The following is a 23,779-nucleotide window of genomic DNA, read 5'->3' as shown; positions in this document are numbered from 1 at the left end:
CCGTAATTTGAAAAGTATGATCCATATATATATATATATATATATATATATATATATATATATATATAGTTATAAGTTGTGTAAATTGTACTAATTAATTAATAAGATCTTAAAATTCTATGTTCATTTTTATCAATACTATACATTTTTCCACTGCCAAGCTCCATAGAGCATCGGGTAAAAATTATGAGTAAGTTTTGATAACAGCTGAGGCCTTTAAATCAAAAAGGTTGCGAACCACTGACCTTTGTCTAAAAATTTATCTCTGTTCTTCTGCAAAGAAAGTCTTCCAGCTTTTATTTTGGAAGGGCACTCAGAAAGCGGAAGCAACAGAGCATGTTTTAATAAAATGTATATAATAGTTGCTTATTATTTCACACTCCAGTCCAGCTGGTGGAGGTAAATGCACCAGAATTTGGTTTGCCATCCGCCATAAAACGTTATTAAAAGAAGAAGAAAAAGCCATCAAACTATAGCATTAACATTGCATACTTGCAGATTAATGGAAAGAATGGTAAATAAGAGATTAATGTATTTTTTGGAAATAAAAGGGTTTGATAAAGGTATGTCGAATGGGCTTTAGGAGAGGAAGGGTCACAATGGATCTAGTGTTGTGTTTAGAGGACGATGTAAGAAAAGCTCAAATAAATAAAGAATCTATGGTAGAAGTATATTAGAAGTAGTTGGAAGGAAAATTATGTTATGGAGAGAGGGTTAATGCTTAAACTACCCAAATTGGGAGTAAGAGGTAAAGTTTTTAATTGGATTTTAGATTTCTTAAAAGGAAGATCAATTCAAGTTAAAATGGGAGCAGATATTTCAAATAAGCATACAGAAAATGTAACCCCACAAGGGAGTGTTATAAGTCCTAAAAAAATTCAGTTATGATAAATTATATATTTAATAATGTATTGAATGACATGACCAGATCATTGTTTGCAGACGATGGGACACTTCGGAAACGTGGGAAAATTATAAAATATGTAGTTAAGAAAACACAGGAATTCATCAGATTGAAAAATAGGGAATGGAATGGGGTTTTAAGTTTTCAGCTGGAAATTCAAAAGTGATGTTTCTCTCTGGAAAGAAAAATAAAGATATTAAACTGAAACTGTATAGGAATAATCTGGAAAGAATTTTTGGGGGGTTTGGTTTGATTCATGACTAACATGGAGATCACACATTAACAAGTGGAGGATAAATGTAAAAAATGTATTGAACATTATGAAGTGTCTTACAGGAGTGGAGTGGGGAGCAGATTTGAAGGGACAGATAGATAGTCACCCAACCAAAAGAGTGTTACAAGACAATTGGGAAAAGGGAAAGAGGGGAAAATGTAGTATTGGTTGGACAGGAGATGATGCTGCACGTGACCTGGGAGGATATGGAAAGGGGTTTTGTTCAAATGGTATGGTTTGACACTCCAATAGTGGATCTGAAGGCATTACAGACCAAAATAGCAAACTATCAAGTTGATTTGGTGAGTGGATTTTATAGACATGTGAACCAAAAATAACCCAAGTTTTTTACAGATGGATCAAAAGACCCCAAAACATGAGTTACAGGTGCTGCAATTGTAGTTCCCAAACAGAAGAGTAAAAAGAGCAGGTGAATTCAGATCACTTAAGTGTTTATGATGTGCTGTTTGATATTTTGATGACATTAGAATGGATTGAATGTGTAAGGAATAACTGACTCTGGGCCGTTGAATTATTAAAATAATTGCACACCTCAGAACGTTCGTCAACCAATCAGATTCAAGCATCCAACGGCTTCAAAATAGATAAGAAAGCACTGCAAAAAGAGAGTATAGAAACAGTCATCAGTCTTTCAATATCAGAAGGAAAGAGTATAGTGTGGGGGAAAAATATCTGAGAATGGCACCACAGCTGGGATGAAAAACTAAAAGGAAGACATTTATATTTGAAAAGAGTTAGCAGTGTGGAAAATAAGGGAGGAAACAGGAGTGAAGAGATTATTATGACCAGTTTAAGAATTAAAAAGCACTCTTCATATCATGGGAAAACATCCAGCTGTGTTTTGTGACCAGTGCCAAATAGAATATGTGCTTATTAATTGTACAAAATATGAATTACATAGGATGGATATGATAAATGACATGGAAATAATAGGACCAATAGGACGTGGAGTAAAGAGTATACTGGACTGCAGAAGGAGCTTTATACAGTCTATGAGCAGAAGTGGAACGAAATATTTGATGATTTGCTTTCTGACTAAAAAGGGGACTCATGACAACTACATTATACTAATGTATATGGGAAATTACAAGAACCAGAAGATGGCAGTAATGCGAGGTTAATTACTCAAGCGGTCGTGTAAAGCCAAAGAAGAAGAAGAAAGCGGAAGTTGTCATCAGCCGCCACTTTCAGTTGCACATGTTAGCATACAGCTAAAGCTACGCAACGTTTTCATGACGTTTCTGTTATAAACAAAGTTTGAATTGATTGAGTTCACACCGCAGCGTATATTTAATCTATTCTGGTTTTCAGCAGTGAATGCTGAAAGATGTGAATGAAACTTTCAGGCATCGAGTAGATAAACAGACGCCTGTAGCGATCAGTAAGGCACGGGATTATTATTATATTTGTTCAGTTTGCTGGTTTGTCACCGATCGTGTGAATGATGCAGAAGGACTCGAGGGTGATGAAGACCTCTGCGCCTCCGGTGTCTCAGATCAACGCGGAGTATGTGACTCAGGTGAGTTAGAGGACTTTATCAACTCAGATCAGCTCCTCAGATCAGCACCAGACGGGCTTAACTTAGTTTACTCCTCTTTGTGTTTCTCTCTCTTCAGCTTTCAAACAAATACTGGGCTCCTCATGTCAAGAACAAACTACCATTCGATCCTCAGGTGAGGCTTTGACCTTTAATCCTCCTTTAGCCTCAGTCTGCAGGACTTGACTTTACAGAATATATATATATATATATATATATATATATATATATATATATATATATATATATATATAAAGAGAGATATTACTCGAAATATAGATCCTAAAGGTTTGTTGTCTTCTGTTAATGTATTGTTGTGTATGTCCAGAAATGCATTTTCAATGCAGTGAATGATCAACTAGCTTAATTCAGGATGTGACTTATAACAATTGAATATTTTCTGTTTTCAGGTCATTGAAGACATTTATCAGAATGAGATTCTTAAATCAAAGTAAGAATTTTTATGTTTAGTTCTTGCGTTATTATTATTATTATAAATACTGTGGTCGTTGTTGTTGTTATAGTCTGTCAGACTTTCCACTAAGAGCTTGTTGTAGAAATTAGTGAAAGCAGAGCTGCTGTTGTCTTGTGAACTATATGAAACTGTTTTAAATGGAAAAACTTTGATGCATGTTGGCTGTTTGTTTTTTTTAGATTTGCCATCAGAAAGATCATGCTGTTGGAGTTCAGGTTGGTGTTTCCGCTCAGGTCTGGTTGTGTGGTGGATCTGTAGGACTGCTGGATTGCTGATGCTCTGTTGGTTTTACAGCCAGTATCTGGAGAACTACCTGTGGCCCAACTACACGCCTGAAGCCTCCAGTAACGGCTACCTGATGTCCATCTGCTGTATCGTCAATGAGAAGTTTAGAGAAAATGTTCCAGCGTGGGAGGTTTGTGTTAAACCGTGAATGAATGGGTAGATTGCATGTGAAACACTTGCAATGCTATGTCAAAAAAGTTACACTTCTGTACATGAATGACATTGATTACAACACATTCACTACTGATGTGCACACATTTTGACACACTGTATTGAAAATACAAATTCAGATTTAATTACTGAGATTTTCTTTTCAGTTCAGTATTTGGGCTAAATGAAAACCGCTTTCAGATTTGGTGTTTTGGTAAAAATTTTGTTTCGGTGCATGACTTTTTTTGCATTGACACATTTTTAACGACAACATCAGAACCGATTTCAGATCCACAGTAACAGTTTGATCCAAATTTCTGTCTCTTCAGGTTTTTAAGCGTGCGCCCACACACTTCCCTCACTTCTTCAAGTGTGTGATGGAGTCGTGTCTGTCCGGTGAGGAGCTCGGCCTGCCGCTGAAGGAGCAAACCGTGCTGCTGCTCTTCCTCGATCACTGCTTCAACAGTCTGGTTAGTTACCAATCATTAGCAGTGGTTAATAACCTCCTGTGTTTGCATGTGTTGATTTTGGCTACAATTGCTAATGAGCTGTTGTTTTCTGGGCACATCACTTGGTGACACTGTGGCCTTGCACAGAGCAAACACACTGAAATATGTTTTATTTATTTTTTTAACTGCACTTAAGAAACAAGTGCAAAACACTTTAGAAATGACACCAAATAGCAGTTATAATGACAACTTAAATTCAAAGATGTGTTAGTCTATTTTTGGGTTGTTGCTAATTTAAGTCATGCTGTCTCCCCATTCTAAAGCAGATGGTGCATTTGCATTGTTGATGAGTTTGTCTAGTGTTTGTATGCTAATCATGTGTATTTCTGCTTATGCATGCACTGTGGAGGAAGGTTTTCTGTTTGAGTATCAATAGAAAGACCATCATAGGCCTATAATGTCCCTGATTAAATGTTAGGGATGGTGCAATCATGCTGTGGTCAGAGAGCATCCGTCATGACTGAACTCTGCATTATTAACGAGTCATGAGCTGATGAATGCTTTCTATAGTGCAAGTACAGATGCTGTGAGAGGATCCAGTGCAGAAAATTACACCTGTAGTGAATCTGCATTTTCACTCTCGTTTTTTTCTGTTTGAGAATTTGATTGTATTTGGAAATAAATGGTAAGTGCATTTTTTTTGTTTGTTTTTTCCCACATACAGAAGACAAGTAGCATTAGTAAGTGGCAGGAGCACATGGACATTGATGATACAACAGTGTTTGATTTGAACTATAATATATAGAGGTTGCATCCAGTGATCAGCAACACAAACTGAAAAAAAGAAATGTCTTCAAAAGCTCTGTATTTAAACTAATGTGATATGAGGTTCAGCTTCATCCCTGTTAAAGCAGAACTAACAGAAGATATTTTTCTCTTTCTTTGTGACTACAGGAAGTGGACTTGATCCGTGAGCAGGTGCAGAAGCTGGTCTCTCTGCCCATGTGGATGTGTCTGCTGCCGGTGAATATTACTGCGTTTCATGTCCTATATGAGCGTTATATCCTGCTGTCCATTACATCAGCCATATTTTACAAAATGAATGCGTTACAGTACAAAAACTCAATATTATACTCAGTATAACTTTGTCTTATTACATCTTTTATGCACTATTACATATTATTTTTCATTTTATGCATTACTATATATTTCATGCATGGATACTTGATGTTTTGAGATTTGAGATTTTTGAAAGTGACTCCGGATTTTGTGGTTATTCAGACGAGGCTGCAGCAGGAACTGAAGAAGGTCCCAAAACTGCAGAAGTTCTGGAACCTCATTAAGAAGAACTATGAGAAGATGAAGCCGCTGGAGATGGAGCAGTAAGACACAGCCTCACGCCCCATAAACCTGAAACACCTCCAAACTGTGTCCTGTGAGTCTCATGAGCTGTGTTTCCACAGAGCTAAGAAGGAGCGCACCTTTCTCGCTTCCCTCATCAAGAAATTCCTGGTGGTGCTCATGTCCATCCCTGCAGCAGGTAAACCTGTTTATTCACACCAGCGTTTCTGGGTGATTATTTATATATATATATATATATATATATATATATATATATATTTGGCTTTAAATATCATTGATTGTATTTATGCCTTCCCCTACAGTATAAAACACACACACACACACATATAGGTGTGTTTATGTATGCGTGTATGTGTTTTTTTGTTTCTGAAAGAAGTCTTTTATGCTTACCAAGACTAAATTAATTTGGTCACAAAAACTGTCATATTGTGAAATATTTCCATTTAAAATAGCTGTTCTATTTTAACTTCGTAAAGCTTAATATTAGAAATAAGTCAGAAAAATCTAATCTAGCATGTTTGTTTTTTTTGTTGAGTATCATATTCAATACACCAGGCTTTGATGGCTTATAGTCTGACATAGTGATAATATAGACAATATGGAATATGGAGCTCATACTTGAAGATATGCACAAAAAATTTTTGGTGCAAATTAACACTAGAACTACCAAGGCAGTCATTTTGACCGTTTTAAAGATTTGCAATGTAATAACTTTGTTGAAATAATACCCATATAACTACAGTTCCATGACTTTTCTTAAATTAATGTAAATTTTATTTTAACATTGTTATTTTATTAAAATTACAAAACACAAAAGAGTTCTGAGTATTTCTACCTTGAATGGCCATAGCGGGCAATTTGACCGCACATATTACAGGCGTTGTATCTCCTCAGCGCTTTTTCCCGCCGTTAAAGATGTGCGTAGCTGTTGCCTAGCAACCTTTCTCTGGCAGTTTTGTATGCTTTTGCTAAGCTAAAACTTAGCTTTACCGTCAAAATGGCAACAAGAAAGAAAATGACTGTCACTGAGATTTCATCCTTGCTTGAAAACATTGATGATGCAGAGTCTGATGGAGGAGCAGAGAGCGATGTCTCTTGGTCTCTTGACAGTTCGTCTGACACTGATTCAGAGTTTATTATCTGTCCTAATATAACAGAACTATTTATTCATTCTAGATTTCTTTAGAGGCTGCATTGTTTCCGATTTGTGTGGTCCAAACATTTCCGATAATGCTAAAGCATTGTAAACTCCAAAAGTCATAATGTATTGAATAAAGACAGATGTAATCATTTCCAAACTTAACAATATGTTTTTATCAAATAGAGATCACGATTCTGAAATAAACGAAATAATGTGTGTCCAAAAATGGCTGCAGTCTATGTAAAAGCATTTAATTAATTTGAATTGTTATATGTATTTCAAATATAATATTTAATACATCAGTATTTAACATTTAACTTATCGAAAAGTGGTTTGAATGAAAGAATTAATGACTCATAAATGCTTCTCTTGGATAAATACTGCTGTTTTACTTCACTTGTCTTCTTCGTGTATTTGAATAAATCTCTTGAATGAATGATTCAATGATAAATAATCTATTGGCAGAACAATGCAATCGATGCAAATGTTATTTGAAGTCTCAATTACTTTCAAAATGACTTTCTCTAATTTGAACGCTACCAAAGACATCGATGTTTAGGCCCTCACCTAAAAGTTCTTGCAGAAAACACAACACCTCTGCCACCAAACAGTGAAAAGGAACATTTTGCGTTTGCTCAAAGCTCAAACTCATTCCATTTGCCGCCAAATGCAGAGTGCATCGAAACCGCTCTCTCATTTTGAATAGTTTCAGTCATCCTCAGAGGCAAACCCGTAACACTTAAATTCAACCTCTCACAGGCCAGGCCCAAAGAGCCACTTTGTCCGCTGCCGGTTGAAAAGTCTCTCCATGCGCTTGTGATAGGAGGTCTTTGTGCAATAGATGCACCGTCTCCCATCAGAGAGAATAATAGAGGACAATGAGTATTTTGGAGCAAGGTGAAGAAATCTAGGGCACCTCGGCCAAACCTCTACAACAACTGGTTCACTACCTGAGTTTGGAGAGTCCATTTCCTGTACAGAGCATTCCCCCTTGACAGGAGATCTGCCCCTGCATTCATTGTTCCCGGGACACGAGTCACCTGTAATGAATTAATTTCCTTTCTCTGTTCTGCTACCGCACATTGCACCCCAACATGCAGCGACACTCTCTCCAGCAGCGGACAGCTCGCAGCCAATGTCAATCACATTATCACTTTGTGGTTGAGGTGGCGCTTTGGTGCTCTGTGCTGCTACCCAGCACTGAAACTCTCAATCGCAACAGCCCCAATGGGATGACAGACACGGTTTGGGCCATCAGCACCAGATGACGTAAATATAGTCTGAATAAGACTTTTATTCCTCTCTTGAAAAGGGAGAGACAACCAAGAATTGACCTGATGCGCTCATCTGATAGAAACACTTGAAGCAGCTCTTGAGTTTATGATTGATAGAGTATTACGTAAATCCAAGCTGCTTCAGTTCAGTCAGTGTTCATCTGGAAATACTACTAACAATTTGGAGTTAATTGATATTAACTAAAGTTCGGGAGCAGGGCCACGCCTCCCTTTTCATCCATTCAGCCAACCTTCTCCCACATTATGTCTCTATCAGGTTGTATCAGGAGGTCCTCATTGTCTGGCCTAAATATATGCTAGAGACGGTACCCCCACCCTGAGTCTCCCTGAGCCATCAATTCAAGATGCCCTGATCATCCTGACCATCATCCCATTCCCTCGACCCCCTCATCCTCTTTCTACTCTTCCCCAGTTTTGTAGCTGGTTTGTGGCATGGTCTTAGTTAGTGAAATCAAACAAATTCTTAAGTTTGCTTGATAAAAATCAGTAAGAATTTGCCCACAAAAAGACAGATGAAGCAGCAGCTGAAGGGGATGTTTGGACAAAGACACTAAAAGACCTCGCCTGCATTTGTGCTACAAGTTAAGATGGGACTGATTTCTGTTACCCATAAGGCCTCGTTCTTCCTGCCGCCCCTCAGGCAGTGATTTATTTTTCTCTGTTTTCACCGTCCTGTGACATGACCCAGCTTCAGAGCAGCTGATGCTCTCCTGTGGGCTCCTCTCACCGCTCTGCTAACACAGGCCCACGTTCCCCCCTCCCATCATCCACCTGTTCAGTCTGGAGATGGTGTGGCACACACTGTTTATGAGACCATCACAATACTGTCACACTCTCTCTTCACTGCATTTCCCTCTGAACGCAGATCCAGCATCCACCCCAGAATGCCATGTTTGTCTGTCTGTGTGTGAAATGAGATGTGTCCTCGCCGCTTTGATGTGTTTTGTGGTTGATGTTGCTCTAGGCGCCGTCCCAGTGGAGAAGGTTCACTACTGTGAGAGATTCATCGAGTTCATGATTGACCTGGAGGTGAGTTGGCATTCCAAACCCTGCCCCTTGTGCTCATCTGCCTCAACTTTTGAGTGCCACACCCACATCTTAACATCCAATCAACAGCTGATGCATTTCTACTTTTCTGATAATCCATTACACTCGGATGTGCATCAGAATACAGAAGACATGATCTGTCACTTTGTCCATTGCACCATGACGTGAACATGTTTCTAACCTTGCCGGTCTTGGCCAGGCTCTCCTCCCGACCCGCCGCTGGTTCAACACCGTGTTGGATGACGCCCATCTGGTGGTCAACTGCCAGCTGTCTCACCTCACAGACCGGGAGAAAGAGGGTCACCTCTTCTGCCAGGTACAGCACTGTGCCTTCCTCTTTTGTTTCTCTGTACTTAGTCGCTTGGTCAAATTGTACATCCCTGCAAACAAGCACAGCAGACTAGGCTTTTTATAGTTTTTAAATGGCAAACACAATTTTTTTGCATAAAAATCTGTAAATATTTTCCCAAATTGTAAAGCCTTTTCAACCACTGCCACTGCTTTCATTATTTAACGTACTATGGTTATTGCAAGCGTATTACAATAGCTCCTTTCTGCAAACGTAAGAATGCTTTACATTAGTAAGACGAAAACTATGACAGCAGGCCTAGGCACAATAAATGCACACAGAGTACGGCGTCTGTTAGATGTAGAGATACTGAACTGTTGATTGTTGTTGTGTTCAGCTCCTGGACATGTTGAAGTTCTACACCGGCTTTGAGATCAGTGATCAGACAGGAAATGCACTCACACAGAAAGAGATGACCACACTTCACTACGACAGAATCACCTCTCTACAGGTAACCGTCTCTCACACACCCTCATCAGTCCCTCACACTCATCTGAGGGATTTATACATGGTTTGAATTTAAGAATTAATTGATTAACTCCGACAATTATTTGATTGTGCGATAACAGTTTTTTATTAGTAAGCTACTACTAAATATTGTAGAAACGTTATGATCAAGGCTCTGGACTCTGAGCATAACTTATTCTATAACAAGCTATAAAATATTTTCTATAAAAACTTTAATGTCCTGATAGTGACAAATAGCTTGTTTTTTATTTAATTGAACTACATTTGTGTTATAAGTTGAGATTCAGGCCACATAAAATATTTTAGCTTCTATGTAAAAGAAACACTGCTATAAAAAGCGTTTGCAAACCAAATGTTATTACACTTTAGTTCATATAGCAGTAGGCCTACTTTTAAAATAAAAAGTGCACAATTCACTACTTTTGAATGCATTATTAGTTTTTGATCATGATTAATCGCAAAAAAAAAAAAAATGTAAGAATTGCCCAGCAATAGGGCTGGATAATATATTGAAGGATATGATCATGTGCATCTCGTCAGTAAAGTCGGTTCCTTGATTAGTAGTAAATCCCCATCAACTGCAATTCATCTTCATAAATGAACTCTATATAGTGTAGCGTGTCAGTGGACTACGGCTCTGTGTATTAACTGCAGCTCCATTGGAAAGCAGTTGATGGGGATTTACTGCTAATTAATTGTACTCTTATTATATTGTGCACTGTATTTGATCTACATTTACATTTATGGATTTAGCAGACGCTTTTATCCAAAGCAGCTTACAGTGCATTCAGGCTATTCATCTTTTTAACAGGATGTGTGTTCCCTGGGAATTGAACCCATAACCTTTTGCGCTGCTAATGCAATGCTCTACCACTAAGCCACAGGACCACCAGTATTTCTCCTATAAATAACTAGTATGTATTAATATGTAGTATGGCCCTTTACCTAAATGAATATTTTAGGCATAGAAGCCCCAAGCAGATGATCTAAATCCAGTGGTCTGAAGTTATGTGCAACACTCAGGTTCAGTAATGGAGAAGTTGGTTCTTGTATCACTTTTGGTGTATTGGTAGCCACCCGAGTCTGTTCTGGAGCAGTCATGTGGTTTGTGATGATTCATTGCTCTATGATTATTGAATCTGTGGGATGTTTCAGAAGTTCTCTGACTGGTGTTTGTCTTTCAGAGAGCAGCGTTCGCTCATTTCCCTGAGCTCAGTGATTTTGCCCTGTCTAATGTGGCCGCTGTGGACACGCGAGAGTCCCTCACCAAACACTTCGGCCATCTCAGGTGAGTAACAGCAGTTAAGTGTGATGATGTGTTCTCTCTTCAGAGAGAGAGAGAGATACGCTCCATTAGATTAATGGCTCCTGCCAGAGCTTGCTGATAAAGTCCCTTAGCTCCACATGGGGTTCCCACAATCATGTTTTACTAATGATTCTTTTAATAATCAATTCATCTGTCAATTATTTCTTCAGTTAATTGCTAAATACGATAAAAAAAAAATATTTTCGGAATATTTCCTTAACCAAGATACTGAGAACATTACAAATCAAGAAATTAGTGGCTAATAGTTTGAAAATAGACACTTAAATTGTGAAATGGATTTTTTTTTTTTTTGGTTGTATATGATTTTTATGACATGTTAGATAAATTACATGTGCATAATAATGGAGATGTCTTCTTGAGCTGCTTAGAGGTGCTGCTTTGAATTGGCTCTGTGTGCTTTTGTTCATCTGTGACTCAGTTTTGTCTGTTCTTCTGTCTGCTTGTAGTCCCAATACCCTCCACCGGGTGTCCGCATACCTGTGTCTCCTCCCTGAGCTTCCTGATGGACAAGATACATCTTACCATAAAGAATTCCTTCTGGAGCTACTGGTAGGGATCTCTTAAAATACCACAAGCATATAAAAGGGTTTCCTTTTTTCCTGCTGTACTTTGTAGTGGCCAGATTCTAAGGCAGCACCAGAATGCATCAAATGTAGCTTGCCAAACAAATTCAAGATCTCAGGGGACCTGAGAGAAATGTAGACCGTAAATATGTTTTGTTCAGTACTGACAAGTAATAATTAAAAACAGGCTTATCTAATTTAACAGCAACAAATGGCACATTATTGTGACTGTTTAAAGCTTACGACATAGCTTCACACACTTCTGATTGAGAACATTTTTCCACATTCACACAATTCTCACAAACAGCTATTCAGACCTTGTTTTCCAGCACATGTGTGTGTCACCAGACATCCAAACGAAAGTTTTTAGACATGCACAGAGATGATGTCAAAGGACAATATTTCTGCTTCCCAATAGATCATGTATTCTTGCAAGCAGATTTTTTTATATGTTCTCACATGCTATAAAAATGCACTCTGGGGATTTTAAACATGCATTTATTCCATGCATGCTTTGTGAAATACAGATTTATTCCCGCTGAAAAGGTTATTATATTTTTGTTTTTTTTTGACCCATGTAATCTTGTATTCTAACCAGAATTTTAGATACCAGTTCTAGATTCCAGTTTTGTTTCCCCAAAATAAAAACTACTAGCTTAACTACTAATGTAAAGTTCAAACATTTTTAAAAGCTAGTGAACGATCAGTAAAAAACAAGAAAAAGAAAATGAACACATTGCAAGCAATAGAACAAAGTAAACAATGCTTTTAGGTTTTTCAGGTGGGTCTAACAGTAGTAATCAGATAGAGATGTTTAAAGGGATAGTTCACCCATGTAGTTTTTTTAGCGTTGCTCACAGAGATTTATTGTTGAGGGACAAACATGTTTAAAAGGTTTTTGATGATTGCTAAGTGCTCGAGGCTGTGAATGGCTTTAATTCTGACTCTTATAGTGTATTTTCTCAGGCCCATCGGTGGTCCTGTTTCAGTGTGTTATTTACTCCCTCCTAATCTCATCAAGAACTCGAGCATTTCCTCTTTAATGCTGTCGCTGTGTTGATGGAGCCGGTGTCAGGCGCTCATTTGTGTGTTGAGCAGCTGAAATCTGGTTATGTGCTTGTGCTGCGGCCCACAATGGAGTCAGAGCAGGTCACAAACCAGATAAAACACTTAATTAAGCTTCAACAGGATAAGCTGCCCAAACACTCCTGATTAATTCATTTGATTTCCTCAAAGCTGCGTCCCACGTGAGCCTGCCGACTCGTTTTCTCATTGAAAATGTTTAATGTTTTCTCAGCAGAGTAGTCTCACAGCGTTAGCTAATTAGGATTTGAACAGAAACTTAATAGAAAGGTTTTCTAGCCATCAGGATGTACAGGAAAAGTTCATTCAGACAGTTCATTATGCATGCACTGCGTATAACAATTTCTTTTAAGAAAGTTTTGAGACTGTGGCATTTGAACTACTCGGTTTGCGATACATGACTTATACAGGTTTACCCAGCATGCTTTGTCCAGCGGGCAGATGATTGGGTGATAATTGAGGAGCTGTCCAAGACTAAACTAACCCCATGAACCCTCCTCACTTCTGTCCAGGTGTCCCGCCACGAGAGACGAATCTCCCAGATAGAGCAGCTCAACCAGATGCCTCTGTACCCCACCGAGAGTATCATCTGGGACCAGAACATCGTTCCCACCGAGTACTACTCTGGAGAAGGTGGGAATCTGAGGAGTTCACCATCTAACATCATACTATTATGGCATATACCTTTGCATTAATAACATTAGAGGAAATTAGAAGAAATAATGACAGAATTTACATTTCTGGGTGAACTATCCCCTAACACCATGCTCAACTGATGCCATGATTGTGTCCGTTTGTGCAAAATTGTGAAAAAAAATAAATAAAAAAAAAGCTGCCTGTTCTACAGGAAAAAATTGGTTTGGTAAATCAAGACAGAATTATCCTGTAGTTATATTTGACAATTACATTTTAATAGTGATGCATCTACATTTTTGCAACTGAAAGGAATCTTCTGGAAATAGATTTTTGGCTTGAAGCCGTTTTGAATGAGTGAAATGTTTGTTTCAACAAAGAATTGAAGTATGATAATAAAGTTATGTGCAATTAGAAAAAAATTATACATCTGTTTTTATTTTAGAAATCTATTAAATGAAATTGATTGTAACACTTTAATTTAGTTTAATGAAAACTTAACCAAAACACTAGCTGCATTTACATGGACCATACTAATCTGATTTTAATAAGACCCCAAACACATCAGAATAAAGTCACATGTAAACAAACACTCGATCGATCGGATTGAAAACCCAAACTGGAAAGGACTGCGCATGTGCAGTGACGTAGAACTAGCGTAATGACGTGTGACGCACAGTACGAGCTGTTCTTCCTGGTGAATAAAGTGTAATGAATAAGTATCATGCCATTATAAAACTCCCCTTTCACTCAGAGTCCTTGTTTTTTGTGTCGGAAAGGGCACTTTTTTTTAAGTGAGCAGCACTGCACAACAGTTCATGTGCTGGTCGTCACCTAATTTGAACACGAAGTAGATTAATATCACCTGTGCTTTTTAAAACAGCATGCGACAACAGCAGGAAACTCTGTATATTCATGCAGTGTGTGCTTGTCAAAAGAGGAAATCCAATCAAAATCTTGTGATATATAAACCTGTTTATCAACCCCGTCACTTTATTTAGCGTTCAGGTAAACACTACGCTCAGATTGGTCAATCAGAATGCTTATAATTGCCCTTTTTTGTGTGACTCTGCAGGTTGTTTAGCTCTCCCCAAGCTGAACCTGCAGTTTCTGACCCTGCATGACTATCTCTTGAGAAACTTCAACCTCTTCCGTCTGGAGTCCACCTATGAAATCCGGCAGGACATCGAGGACATCGTGTTACGGATGAAGCCATGGTTTGTTCTCAGTGCAAAACATTTTTAGCATTTTAACAAAAGATCTAGATTTCAAATGAACATCTAAAGGCCATTTCCCATGAATTCCCTCAGGACTTCATCAAGGGGCAGTTTTCATGAATGTTTTAATTGATAAACTTTTTAATGTTGAGATACTCGATGTGGATACACACAGGATACTTTTTCTAGCTTAAGTTACTGTCAGTTTTGAAGCTCCTGTACAGCATGCATGCTAACTGCGTGAAGGTCTTGTTTATGTGTGTGTGTGTGTACTTGTGTCCCGCAGGCAGTCCGAGTACGGAGGAGTGGTGTTTGGAGGATGGGCTAGGATGGCACAGACCATAGCCTCGTTTTCTATCGTGGAGGTGGCCAAGCCAAACATCGGAGAGAACTGGCCTGCTCGTGTCCGAGCTGACGTCACCATTAACCTCAACATCCGGAGTAACATCAAAAACGAATGGGAGGGTAAAGCTGACTGACCCTGTCTCTGCAAGCATTAGCAGCACATTTAAACCTTTCACAACACCCTTGAAAGCACCCAGCAGTATCATGGTTATTATCATTAATAACAGTCCGTACCTTTTTTGGTTAAAAATGATCCGAAATCAATTTTTGAGCAAGTACATGTCCATCCAGTGTCCAAAGCTATCTCTTTACCTTAGCTTGATTCACAGTGGTTAGCTTATGATAATGTTTTCAGCTTTGAGTCGTACTGGTAGGAATCTGTGTCTGTTAGCATAGAGAAGAAGTTTAATTTAAAGTTATTTCATTTTATTTGAAAGTACTAAAATAACTAAAACCAAATAAAACTAATATTAAAAAATCTAATAAAAAGGACAGAAATACACAACACAATTGCTAAAAATGCAACCATAATTATAATGAGAAGAGAAAATATAAAACTTTAATGTTAATTCAAAATATTAATGAAAACTATAATAGTTTATTTGACAAACTGTTTGAAGTATTTGCCCAATTCTATATTCCTAAGAAACAACCTTTTTGCATCAGGACTTGAGATTGAGTTGGAAAATCAATGTATTATATTGTTGAATGTTTAATTTGTATCTGACATGTTAATGTACCAGTGAAGCTGATCACATCAGTTAAATCAGTGTAAGTGTTCTTCCTTGCATCTCTTCACATCTTCGCTGGTTTCTGCAGGGCTGCGGAAGCACGACGTGTGTTTTCTGATCACGGTGCGGCCCAACCTGCTCTACGGCACACGCTTTGACCGCCGGCAGCCGTTTGTGGATCAGGCCGGGCTGGTGTACGTGAGAGGCTGTGAGGTGCAGGGCATGCTGGATGATAAGGGCCGCGTCATAGAGGAAGGTCAGAGTTCACTCAACCGTGTGATGAACAGAATGTGGGAATATACGATAATGCAATGTATTTCTGTGATGTGCCGCTGTATTTTCAGCATCATTCCTCCCGTCTTCAGTGTCACATGATCTTCATAGGATGATTTACTGCTCAATGTTGAAACCTGAATCTCTGGATGGTCCTCACTGTTTCTGGAGGTTTTTACCCAGAGCGATTTCACAAATGAGCAATCATCTTGTGACTAATTTATGGTTTTATTTGTGCAAAGGTCCCGATCCGAAGCCCAAATTAAAAGGTGACACCAGGACGTTTCGGATATGGCTCGACCCAAACCAGTACCAGCAGGACATGACCAACAGCATCCAGAACGGAGCAGAAGACCCCTACGAGACCTTCAACATCATCATGAGACGCAAACCCAAAGAGAACAACTTCAAGGTCAGACGACTCCCCGTATATGCCTCCAGTACACACACTCACACTGTTGAGCGGCAGCAGAAGATTCGATTGGCCTTTCTATGATCTATGTGACAATAAATTGCAATATAGCCTATTATCTATGCACACAGTGATTGGCTGAGAGTATGTTGCCATAAACAAATAAATGAACAGCCTTTTAATTAACAGAGTAGAGTAATCATGACTGATCGTAAGACATGCAAACGTAAAAGAAAACCGCTGTTACTTCTTGTCCAGCTGGTTAATGAAAACAAGGATGTAATCTGGAGTTGGGATAACCTCCAAAACCAAAGGCGATATCTTTTTAAAAGCTCATCATGGTCAAATGTTTCTGAAATGTTTATGTTTATGAGTAGAGCTGCAACTAATGATAATTTTTTTTCTGTCGACTAATCTAACGATTATTTACAATAAATAATTAATCTAATGTCCCTTTTTTAATTAGCTAATTAATCCTTTGGATAACTTTACAAAAAATATATATAAGTACAACTTCTAATATAATATTTCAACCTTTATTCATTTTCAACCAATGTGGTTGAAGTTTTTACAGTATAAAATAATGAGGCAAAGAAAATGATTTTACTATGGTAAATATGAGTTTATGATAGCGTTTATAATAAAACCACAGTAGCCATACATTTACAGTTGTCGGAGACGTCATGAAATGTTCTTTAGCATCAGAAACCATAAAATGTAGTCAGGGTTCTGCTATGGTTTAGCATGGTTTCCAGAGATCTGGAGCTGATTCGGGGTGGCTGGGTGGTTTGTGACTGTTGTCTCGCGGCGCGCTGTCTTTTAAGGGCCCGTTCACATAAGTATTCCCATACTTTTGATAACAGTGGTCTCTGTTTTTGTGATAAAATGCAACTTTCTCCGGTGTAAACGATGACGTCGACGCATTGTTGCAGAACTAGTCGTGAGGCAGATTGCTGGCAACTGTGGTTCAGTCTTAGCGACTTAGGACTCCTCTTCACTGCTCCTAAACTCTCACAGATTTAGGAGCTAGTTAAAGCACTAAAGCGTTTTGTGAAGTACTCTTAGAGCAAAAATGTAGGAGTCCCACATTTAGGACTGACACACCCATTATTTTTACAACTTGTATCCTAAATCTGTGAATTATGAGCTACTTTTAGCCTTAAGATGTTTTGTGAATATGGACCCGGTTTCCTTTTTTTTTTTTTTTGCTTCCGACAATGGAAAGTCAATTGTAAATTGTTCTGTCAATTATGTCTTTATTCTTTTTATATCTTGCAGTTCTTTGAGTAAATTCTGTGGTGAGAATGTGTTCAATGATTATCACTAAAATAACATTTTCTAAATAGTAAATGGTAGATTGTTATAATATTAATAAAGCTTAAAAAAAATAAATGTATTAATGATGCTAATAAATGAAGCGCTTAATCAGACTGGAAGTAGATATTTTCTTTTAATCAACACAAAACACCAGAGGTTTGTTGATTGGACCATCCCCAAGGATCAGAAATGGATCTGTTTGGTTGTGTGCAGGCCGTGTTGGAGACCATCCGTAACCTGATGAACACCGAGTGTGTGGTGCCCGACTGGCTTCACGACATCATTCTGGGTTACGGAGATCCTGGAAGTGCCCATTACTCCAAGATGCCGAACCAGATTTCCTCTCTGGACTTCAACGACACCTTCCTGTCCATCGAGCACCTGAAGTCCTGCTTCCCCAATCACACGGTGAAGGTGACCGAGGAAGATCCCGCTCGACAGATCCCGCCCTTCAGGTCAGGAATCATCATTATTGGACAAATGCTGCGTATTCCTGCTTTACAGTGCAAGATTTAGCTTTGATCACAAGATGAAATACATTTTAACATGCATTCAAATAAAAGGAAGGTGCCGTAGGTGATTGTCTTCAGAAACATTTATTGTTCTGCTGATTTTAAAGTCTCTTCACATCCCGTTAGCAGTCATTAAGTGGTTTAAATGTGTATATATATATTCTGTGGAAGGCATAAGACTGAGAAAGGTTCGTCCAGTCAATACGCTCCTTCCAAATGTTGAATAGTTGTGTAAAGATTGAAATTACTTCTCTTTTCTCTACCAGAATTCGATTCCCTGCACTGAATGCGAAGGGTAAAAAGCGTAAAGCGAATGAGGAGGAGGAGCCAGATGAGGAAGATCTCCCGCTGGTGGTGGAGCCTCATGTGATTCCCAACAGAGGCCCGTATCCCTACAACCAGCCCAAGAGGTGTGTGGAGCTCATGCTCACAGTCACTGGTTCAGGGACCAGCCTTTTAGACACTCCAACTAGGGGTGCGCAATATATATATCGTAACTGTTGTTTTAACGATGTGCGAATATGGTTTATATAGATATAGATACAAGCACATATGAAAATATAGCGGAGGACACAGACTGAGCTGCTGCGGAGAAAGTGCATAATCCAATTTGTTCTAAACATGTGACCAGCTTCATATTATATGAATTATATAATATATGTATAAACATTTCCTGTGATGGAAACAATGACGTCCATTGTTGTCCACTTCAAACAGAAACACAATCCAGTTTACACCAACCCAGATTGAAGCCATTCGTGCAGGGATGCAGCCAGGACTTACTATGGTAAGACATCTCTGTTACACCTAAAACGGTTCTTATTTATATATACAAGTGGTGGCTAAAAGTATTAGAACACTAGTATTTTCACCAGATAAAAAAATGGTGTTTCAATTTCATTTTACAAGACCGGTCTTGAAGCGTCTCGGAGACACAGTTGTTCTGGATTGAGTCTGTCTCAGTTTCTTCATGTCACTCCAGACAGACTGATGATGATCAGATCACATCTCTGTGTGCAGCACAAACATCTCACTGCATTATTACTATTAATGACTAAATTAATGTTTGGAAATCTAAACTATATTTACTACTGACACACTACAGCAAAAGATAGAAATATCTGACATAAAGCATTATTTTAACTGCTGAAAACACTAGTGTTTCAATCATTTGTTAGTGTGTGTGTGTGTGTAGATATGTGCCTGTGGGTGCAGGACACTTTAAGTGAGGATAGCAAAATAAAACCTGACACTTTGAGCTGAGCATGTTTTGCTGAAGTGTTTTTTCTTTAATTTCAAATGTGATCTTTGTAAACCACAGACTGAACAGAATTAAGCATTGCTTGGTACTTAGTTGAGCTAAATTGCTATTATCTAATAGTGTACTTAAATTTAACAGCTGACGACTATTCAACCTAATTCATTACATGCCTTTCTATTAAAGTTATCTGACATTATCAAGATGAATTTGTTCTGACAGTTTAACTCTTAGTTCTTCTCATTTTATCAAGAGCAACATGCAGTTCTTACTGTTTTCTAAACTATTATAATGTGAGAAATGCTGAAGGTTTTTCTGGTCTATGCTTTACCTCATGACTTATTTTCCTCCCAGTCAATAATGAGAGAGATTTGTGTCTCCCTGCAGTTACTGGTGTTTCTGGTTTTCAGTCTGTAATGACTGTGTCTGTCAGTCTCTCCCTGTGGGTTTATCTTTCTCTCTCTTTGCTGTAGGTTGTTGGTCCTCCCGGCACCGGAAAAACAGACGTGGCTGTTCAGATCATCTCCAACCTGTACCACAACTTCCCCGAGCAGAGGACGCTTATCGTCACACACTCGAATCAGGTACACACACACAGCACCGTTACTGAAGAAATGATTCAGTTAGGATCACAAATCTGTCACTTCAGCTCTAAATCATGACCATTAAACCAATCTCAACATCTGTGAGAAATTATAGGGACTATAGGGGAAAAACATCACTTTTACCGATCTCTAATGTATGTCCGTTTTTTGAATATGTGTGTGTTTGTTTCGTTCAGGCTCTGAACCAGCTGTTTGAGAAGATCATGGCATTAGACATCGATGAGCGTCACCTTCTGCGTATGGGACATGGAGAAGAAGAGCTAGAGACTGAGAAGGATTTCAGCAGGTGCAGCTTTATATCTCTAACACACACACACACACACACACACACACTGACACTTAGCAGCGCAGTGGCACGGGCCAAATCAGTTCTGATTTACTGTGCATGTATTACAATAACCTTTTTTTTTTCTTGATGTTTTATAATTAGGGTCGCTGTAAATGATTTTTTTTTTCTTCTATCAATTATTTTTCTGTTTAGTCAGTTTTCTCATCTCATTTTTTCCCCTGATAAATCTGTTGATTATTTTTTTTTACTCTTTGATTATGATTGTTATTTTGTTAATTTGTCAATAAATCATAACCCTAGCTATAAATAACCACTAAATAATTTTCCTACAATTCATTCAAACATTTTCTCCATAAAAGTAGTTAATTTAAATATAAAAAGATACCAACATGAAACAGAAATAAATAAAGTGGCAATAACGAAAAGGCATTTATCAGTAATGCAAGTCCAACTTAAATTCAGCCCAACGATGGCAAGTGTTGGTTACACTTGAAACATGGAAGTGAACGACAAGTTACGCAATATCGCGTTTATTATCGGCGATGAATCGCCTGTGATTATGTACACAATATTGCGAAGCTTGTCAGTGAACTATGGCTCTGTGTAGCAAATGCTGCTCCATCTGAAAGCAGATGATTTACTGCTAATCAAAGAAACCTGCTTTACTGATGAAATACACATGATAAACGCATTGGATTATTTGCGCAGCCCTAAACTAGAATGCAGTGGAAAACAAACATGAGTGATTCAGTCAAAGCAGATGACTTCAGACGTGCTGCTTTCTGGTGTTAATGTTTGAACATCAGATGTAGTTAATAATAAATATGGTGTGTTTGTTTTGCTTGTTCCCACGTTACACAGCATTAATGTTTGATCCCATGTGCAGTACAGACTCTCGTCCTCTTGTATCCGCCAGTACCTGCATATATAATTAAGTTCTGGACGCAGCGATTGTGTCTCCTTCCGCTTTGTGGGTGACATAAACGCGTTGTCACATTAAAATAATTATTGTGAAAGAACCTGACATGAGATTTAAAATAAATTAAAAGAGGCTACGAGGCACAGGAATTTGCCTCAATCATTTTTTGTAATCGAGTTACTTGAGGAATCATTTCAGCCATAATATATTGTTTTCTGTAGTTGAGTAAACCCTAACCCAGGCCCCCAAATACTCTTAGACTTCAGAGGGTTAATGTAGTCGTCCAACCATGTCTCAGTAAAACAAAAGTCCCACCTTATTGCTGTTACTGAGGAGACGTATCTCTGTAATTTTAGGGAGAAGGCTTCTGATGTTAAGATGGAGCTCATGAAGTCCCCTTGTCGAAAGAAATGAATCCACATTTGGCTTAACCTTACAGGCATCCTCCAAAACCGAATAGGGCGACTGAACTGAACAGAGCTGTGAGAAAGAATTAATGGCTTGTTTGTATCTCAAGTTGTTTGTATGTTGTTTGTAACATGATGCTAGCCATTCATGTTCATGCAACACCAGAAAAGTAATGTGAACTATAACGCTCAGTCTCTATCCGCTTTTTTGGGATGCGCCAGGTTTTGGGTGGCAGCATTCACACTCCCTCAAATGAACTACGCAAACAGAGCCACCACAGCAGTGTGAACAAACCCTAAATGTCTTCTTGTATCCTGTATTTTATAAAAGTGTTCAATAAGTTTATTTTCTAAAATGTTTATATATGTATATATTAGGGGTGTAACGGTACATGTATTCGTACCGGACCGTTTCGGTACAGGGCTTTCGGTATTCTATACTTCATGTTGAGCATAAATATAAAGCCTACTGATAAAAGACACTGTCAACAGTATACACCAACGCTACTTTTGCGTCATCAAAGGGTAACGCCCCTTTTTGGGGGAAAACAAACGGATTTCTGATACAGAACTCGCTCCAGGGACCTTTTGTTTTTCATTGTTTGTGATGTGTACAGGCCTGTCAGAAACAATTACAAACCGATATTGTATAATATTTATATTGTTTAGTCCTAGCCTGTGAATATTTCAAACGTAAAATCAGTTAACAACCAAGGTAGCATGCCTAATGAGAGCTAATGTTAATCACGTAGCTACTAGCAGCTTCGTATTTCTAACTACAACAAAACTGTCAGTAGCTTAAATCAAATGAAATATGATCCAAGTAAACCACCGACTCCTCTTGACATGGCCTCATCGTCTAGTTTATTATACTGTGAGTGTGTTAATGAAAATAAATAGGCTACTTGGTGATTCCACGAGATAATGGTAACGTTAGATGACCATATTTGGCCACTGCGTGGGGTTATTAATCCAGTTTTCGACCATTTCAAAGGGACACCTCTGTAAACACCGTATCCAGTAGCTTCATTAAATACCTCTCACAGTCCTCGGCCCGCAAAGAGAGTGTGTATTTTTTCTATAAAGAAATTAGAGCGAGTTCTGTATCGGGGGAATCTGTTTGTTTTCCCCCAAAAAGTAGCGGTGGTCTATTGACGGCAAAATTGACTATATTTGACAGGTGCAATATGCCAGTGCGCCACCAGCCTAAGGTTTTCAAAAGGCATCACGTGAGTGTGAACTCACTACAACTAGGAAAAAAAAACTATTGTAATTCAAATCGCAGCTCCCGTCAGCATTTGAACAGACCTTTGCTCTTAATTCCGATCGAGCCAATGCAATAACGAAATCTGAGCAGGTCTAAAAACTGAAACGGCTGATGCTGCACTTTACACTTTGGAAAAGTTATATTTTTAAAATATGAGCTGGCCTACAAGCTGGGATTGGTAATGGTGCACTGTAATCATTTATATTTTTCATTATATTTTATTATATGATATTGGTTTGAGACCACTGATCTATCATATAGAACTGGATTGCTCATGACGTCATTAAAGTGAAGCCGCCGCGCCGCCATATTGGTAATCCCTAGTGTGCGAAAACGTTCCATTGAATTAGGAAATTGTTTGATTTTAATTAGAAAACATCACCTAACAAGTCAGAATTTATAAATTTGAAGTATTTCTGTACATTATTACAATGCAAACACCCTAGGCATGTAAAGGGTTATTTTTTTAAATGTTGCGAATTTCCCCTACTTATAAAAAAGCTATGTTTATTACAGTAGCGAGCATCATGAACATGATAAACATCAGACAGACGACCTCAACACATATAACAAACTACAAAGTGTTCGTTCTGAAATCTGAATTTATTCAGAGAAATAACTGACTATATACAGTAATTTAAAGACATAAACTTTATAAAGCTTTATTTCCAAGATAGTAAGTTAAGCTTTTCATGTATATAGCAATACTAACAACATAATTGTATAATTCATTGTAATCTATTCAAAATCAATTTCTGATACTAATACGTTCATGTTTAATAATTCCTAAAAAATTATGTTGATAAAGAAATAAGCAATTTTTTGTGTTTGATCAGTTACCTCTGTCGTCAGTGCGCAGCAGAC

General features: G+C 38.2%; 1 protein-coding gene across 3 annotated transcripts in view; it reads left to right on the top strand.

Moving 5' to 3' along the window:
• Positions 1 to 2,304: 2,304 nt before the first annotated feature.
• aqr (aquarius intron-binding spliceosomal factor) overlaps positions 2,305 to 23,779 on the top strand; it is a 41,491-nt gene continuing 20,016 nt past the window's right edge. For 2 of the 3 annotated variants that reach the window (XM_052580594.1, XM_052580591.1), the window contains exons 1-24: positions 2,360 to 2,718; positions 2,816 to 2,872; positions 3,147 to 3,187; positions 3,391 to 3,426; positions 3,506 to 3,626; positions 3,976 to 4,116; positions 5,050 to 5,118; positions 5,377 to 5,477; positions 5,559 to 5,635; positions 8,858 to 8,922; positions 9,140 to 9,256; positions 9,627 to 9,740; positions 10,942 to 11,045; positions 11,531 to 11,633; positions 13,243 to 13,363; positions 14,439 to 14,580; positions 14,867 to 15,045; positions 15,745 to 15,912; positions 16,172 to 16,341; positions 17,872 to 18,113; positions 18,437 to 18,580; positions 18,888 to 18,957; positions 19,902 to 20,012; positions 20,210 to 20,319. In XM_052580594.1, the coding sequence (XP_052436554.1) occupies positions 2,641 to 2,718; positions 2,816 to 2,872; positions 3,147 to 3,187; positions 3,391 to 3,426; positions 3,506 to 3,626; positions 3,976 to 4,116; positions 5,050 to 5,118; positions 5,377 to 5,477; positions 5,559 to 5,635; positions 8,858 to 8,922; positions 9,140 to 9,256; positions 9,627 to 9,740; positions 10,942 to 11,045; positions 11,531 to 11,633; positions 13,243 to 13,363; positions 14,439 to 14,580; positions 14,867 to 15,045; positions 15,745 to 15,912; positions 16,172 to 16,341; positions 17,872 to 18,113; positions 18,437 to 18,580; positions 18,888 to 18,957; positions 19,902 to 20,012; positions 20,210 to 20,319 (2,681 nt within the window). In that variant the 5' untranslated portion in view covers positions 2,360 to 2,640. Of the gene's footprint in view, positions 2,719 to 2,815; positions 2,873 to 3,146; positions 3,188 to 3,390; positions 3,427 to 3,505; positions 3,627 to 3,975; positions 4,117 to 5,049; positions 5,119 to 5,376; positions 5,478 to 5,558; positions 5,636 to 8,857; positions 8,923 to 9,139; positions 9,257 to 9,626; positions 9,741 to 10,941; positions 11,046 to 11,530; positions 11,634 to 13,242; positions 13,364 to 14,438; positions 14,581 to 14,866; positions 15,046 to 15,744; positions 15,913 to 16,171; positions 16,342 to 17,871; positions 18,114 to 18,436; positions 18,581 to 18,887; positions 18,958 to 19,901; positions 20,013 to 20,209; positions 20,320 to 23,779 lie in introns of all 3 variants that reach the window. The other variant, XM_052580593.1, reaches the window with a different exon arrangement.

The sequence above is a fragment of the Carassius gibelio genome, chromosome B17 (assembly GCF_023724105.1).
Source record: "Carassius gibelio isolate Cgi1373 ecotype wild population from Czech Republic chromosome B17, carGib1.2-hapl.c, whole genome shotgun sequence".
Classification (NCBI taxonomy): domain Eukaryota; kingdom Metazoa; phylum Chordata; class Actinopteri; order Cypriniformes; family Cyprinidae; genus Carassius; species Carassius gibelio.
This window is presented reverse-complemented; position numbering and strand designations above follow the sequence as displayed.